The sequence below is a fragment of the Pteropus vampyrus genome, unplaced genomic scaffold, assembly GCF_000151845.1.
Source record: "Pteropus vampyrus isolate Shadow unplaced genomic scaffold, Pvam_2.0 Scaffold978, whole genome shotgun sequence".
NCBI classification, from domain to species: Eukaryota; Metazoa; Chordata; class Mammalia; order Chiroptera; family Pteropodidae; genus Pteropus; species Pteropus vampyrus.
The window spans coordinates 1-4,106 of NW_011889759.1; the positions used below are offsets into that span (position 1 = coordinate 1).

At 60.3% G+C, this 4,106-nt stretch overlaps 1 protein-coding gene across 1 annotated transcript; it reads right to left on the reverse strand.

Moving 5' to 3' along the window:
• Positions 1-1,357: 1,357 nt before the first annotated feature.
• LOC105309989 lies at positions 1,358-3,521 on the reverse strand. Its single transcript, XM_023526513.1, has 3 exons — positions 3,518-3,521; positions 3,084-3,419; positions 1,358-1,692 (listed from the first exon to the last, which is right to left on the reverse strand). Exons 1-3 carry the CDS (start codon positions 3,519-3,521, stop codon positions 1,373-1,375), a joined length of 660 nt encoding a protein of 219 aa, XP_023382281.1. The 3' UTR covers positions 1,358-1,372.
• Positions 3,522-4,106: the final 585 nt, after the last annotated feature.

Consider the following 4,106-nt stretch of genomic DNA (forward strand, 5'->3'; position numbering starts at 1 on the left):
TGAGCTGCAAGGACCAGCCACCAGGGGGCGCAGCCTCGGCCGCTGCCCCGTGCACTCCGCTCCGGCTCAGCTCAGACATCCGGGGAAGCAGCACCAGAGTGGCTCGCTCCGGCCCGGGAAGCCGCGGGCATGCACCTGTGCTTACGGCTTCCTCGGGCCGGGCCCAGGGTCCTCTCCCCGCCTCCAGGTCTCCCTGAGGCACGGCACACCTGAGGCCAAAGGCTCCACTGGACTCAGGCTTTATTATGCAGCAAGCACGTTTGAAATGAACGCACAGAGCCAGGTGTCCGGCTCCACGGCCCACATATTCCTCCGCTTGATCAGTTTCTGAATGGCTCATTGCCCTGGTGACCCGACCCCACAGCCCTCGCCAGGGGTGACCAGAGAATCAGCCAAGACACCCCTGTGGAGGTCCCTCGTTAGGGATACCCTGTGTGTACACACAGAGATTTCTGTGTTAATCAGAAAAACATTATCACGTCCCTTTCCTTCAAGATAGGCAGAAAAAAGCAAAACACACAAAGTCCACCAAAGGCGGTAAGATTATAAAGCGGCGAAAGGATTTCCGTGGGCTGTGGAAGACCAGGCTCATCATCTGATCATCACACAAGCTGCGAAGCACCATCGTCCAGACGCTCCCCCAGAGCCGAGAGGTAAAGGGAAACACTTTGTTGTTTTGGGCCCCAGACTAAAATATAAGAACTGTGAGAACGAGAATCTTGTTCACACCTTAAACTCCACTGCCTACACCTGTCTACGGGAGGATCCCCAAAAACGTCTGCTAATGATGGACGGATGGAGGGAAGGATGGAGGGAGGGAGGAGGGAGGGAGGAATGATGGACGGATGGATGGATAGATGGGTTGACAGCCGGGTGAATGGGTAGGTGGGTAGATGATGGATAGATGGATAGATGGACGGACGGATGGATGGACAGATGGACGGGTGGGTGGATGTGTGGATGGGCATATGTGTGAATGGGCAGATGGGTGGGTGGATGGACGGACAGATGATGGATGGATGGATGATGGATAACCACTATCCAACCCAAGTCTTCAATCAAATGAGCATCAACCAATAGAACTTTCCCAGAGAAGCTGCTACATTAAAGCTACTCAAACAGTAAGACGCCTTCCTGACTGTGCCAGTGCCAGGCCACACTGATGTCCCAGAGAGAGAGGCGATGGGCTCCCTCTGCCCCCGGGGCCGGAAGTTGCCTTTCCCACTCCCCTGCTCCCTACCCAGATGACTCGGCCACCGAAGGCAGACCAGGCCATCTTCGACTGCATTCCTCCTAGGGCGGATGCCACCCAGACATTCAGAAAGGGTGCCCCCCGAGTCAAAAAATTTCCACGAAGCTCCTCTGGGTCATGTCATGGACCCTCACCCTCAGGGCTCGAAGGCCCCGCCCCCAGGTCACGGAAGAAGCCCGGGCTGGGAACGCGCACCGCCCCTCCGACTAGCCGCCGCAGGGCGTACCAGTCTTGGGCGTTGGTGGGGAAGAAGTAGCCCTTGACCATCACGAAGGTGGACACGGCGTAGCCGAGGATGTTGGCACACCACAGCAGCGGGATCCAGTTGTCGAAGATGATGGTCGGAGAGAACCAGGACAGGAGGTAGGAGTTGGCGAACCAGAGCAGATGCGTGATGAGCCACGCTTGCAGGCCGTTGACTTCGTACAAGTTGACGACCCCTGTGGAGGGAAGATTTACACATTGAAGTGTGTCCCCGAGTGTGACAGCAGCTGGCTCAGGCCCCGCCTGCTTGCTTTCTGGGTCTCAGTTGCTCAGGCCCTTGTCTAGGGCACCCCAGCTCCAACCCAGAGAGCTGGTCAGCTTCTGCTGCGATTCAAGACCCCAGGTCAAACGGCCAGGGGGGTGCCTCCCGCTGCTCGTCCAGGGACTGACCGCCCTGCCTGCTGAGTCTGGGAGGAGGGACAGGGTGCAGACGTTTCCCGAGGCTCTGGTTCTCCTTAACCAGCAGGTAACAGTGAACACAGGCGGGTGTTAGACCACGGGGCCTCGAGATGCTGGGAAAGCCTTTCACCAAATGTTTCGATCGCTTTGCTCCTCGCTAGCTTCTCATCAAAGACAACGTGTGTTGGTCACGTCCTACGGACCTGCCCGCAAAGCGAGTTCCAGGAAAAAAAAATCTAAAAGCGCGCTTTGCTGGAGATCGAAGACAACGTGCTCGTCAAGCATGAAGCAATGACAGCGTAAACAAGGACGGGGGTCGCGAGACGTTTAGTGTCTGCGTCTTGCTTTAAAGGTAAGATCGCTGACACACAATCAAGACGTGTTCTGCAGACTCCGGGCTCCTCAACTGGCCGACCAGTCCTAAAGGCTTCAGAGGAGACACCAGGAACCAAATCAATCGGCCTAGGAAAGCCACGGTGCTTGCACAAGAGCCCACCAAACGGCTTTGCCCTCGGTCTTCGCCTTTAAAAGCCCGTGACTGAAAACCATCGGGCATTCGGGTTTTAAATGCCGGCTTCCTATTCTCCTCCCTTGGCGCCCTGCAAATAAATGGCCTAATTCCTCCCGCGTAAAACTCGGTGTTCAGAGCCTGGCTCCGCAGACAACCCGCGTCCGGCTCTGCGGGCAACCCGCGTCCGGCTTGGCCACACCGGGGGCTGAGTAACTAACTGGCCTGCGGTTTGCTAGACACTGGGGAGAAGGAGTGAGGACGCCCTGAGGTGCTTGTCGGGAGCCCTGCGCCCCCCATCGCCCAGATGCTCTCCGCAGGCTGGGACGGGGCGGGGTGCCATCTGCCGGGCTGCTGGGTTCCCAAGACGGAAGGGAACGAAGGGACCACGCAGCCCCCCAACAAAAGCCGCCTCCCAGGCGCCAGTGGCAGGCCGCAATGTCCTCTGCGGGGAGAGGCTCCAGGAGCCCACCGCTGGCAACTGGCCACGGGGCGAGGCCGCTCGGGCCCCTCTCTACCGAGGAACGTGAGGCTCAAACCCACGTCTGGGGCAGAGCCGGGCCGCCCGCTGGTGAGCAGACTTTGGGACAGCGGAGGGCAGGCCCCATGAGCCGGGGGGACGGGGCATGGCTGGCAGGGGGCTGAGCTCGGGGAGGTTACCTGCGGGGGTCACGGCGCCCTCCTGAATGCCTCCCACGTAGCCCGGCAGGAACCGGTGGCAGAAGTCAGGGAGCAACACGTACAAAAGCACCTGGAACACAGAAAGTTGGAGCTTGGCCACCGGTGGCCCGGGGCCCGGCGTGTCACACGGCCCTGCTTTCACCAATGGAGCCAGGACACGGGGGTTCCCGCTCACGGCAGCTCCTCTTCCCGAAGGGGCTGACTGCGGGCTTCGCGGGGGCCGAACGGGGGCGGGGGGTTCCTGCTCTGAGCGACGGGGCGCTCTCCCTGTGGGGCTCGCTCTCCCCGCTTCCGAGAACCCACAAGTTCGTCCCCCTCACTTTCCTGGGACCATTTAAAAAAAAAAAACAGAGGAATAAGTCGCAAACCCTAAAACGCGCCCTTTGAGGGAGCTCTATTCAGTGGTGTCCGGCACATCCCAAGGTCGTACAACGGTCACTACCACCTACTTCCAGAACATTCTCATCACCCCAAGATGGAACCAGGGAGGGGTCAGCAGCTGCCCCCACCCCGGTCCCCTCCTGCCAGCCCCACAATCGCGAATCTGCTCCGTCCTGTCGAGCTGCCTGCTCTGGACGTCGCCCGTGAGTGGAGCCCTGCTGGACCTGTCCACCGCAGCCGGTCCCTTCCGCTCAGCGGAGTGTCACCAAGGCCCCCCCCAGTGGGAGCAAGCGTCAGAACGCCACTCCGTTTCTGGCCAAAGGACACTCCACTGCGTGGACACCCCACACTCGTTTGCCCGGCCACCTGTCCACGGGCACTTGGGATATTTCCACTCCTAGGCTGCTGCGACGGGCTGTCCCCAGTCACTTCTACCCAAAGGGACCGAGACGCCTGCCGTGAGAGGGACCAGGAAGGCGGGCAGCTGGGGCCCCGGGGTGGGAGCGTCCGCCAGGGCACGAAAGCTCGGGCCACCTTCTGCCAAACGGCAGGTTCACTGCCAACCCCCGTCCTGGCGAACGCCTGCCAGTCTGCGAGGCTGTGGGGTCCCACGGGAGCTGA

Coding starts and splice junctions, on each gene's coding strand:
- LOC105309989 (XM_023526513.1), bottom strand. Junction 1,693..3,083: donor GGGCGCCGTGACCCCCGCAG/GTAACCTCCCCG, acceptor TTCCCTCCACAG/GGGTCGTCAACTTGTACGAA.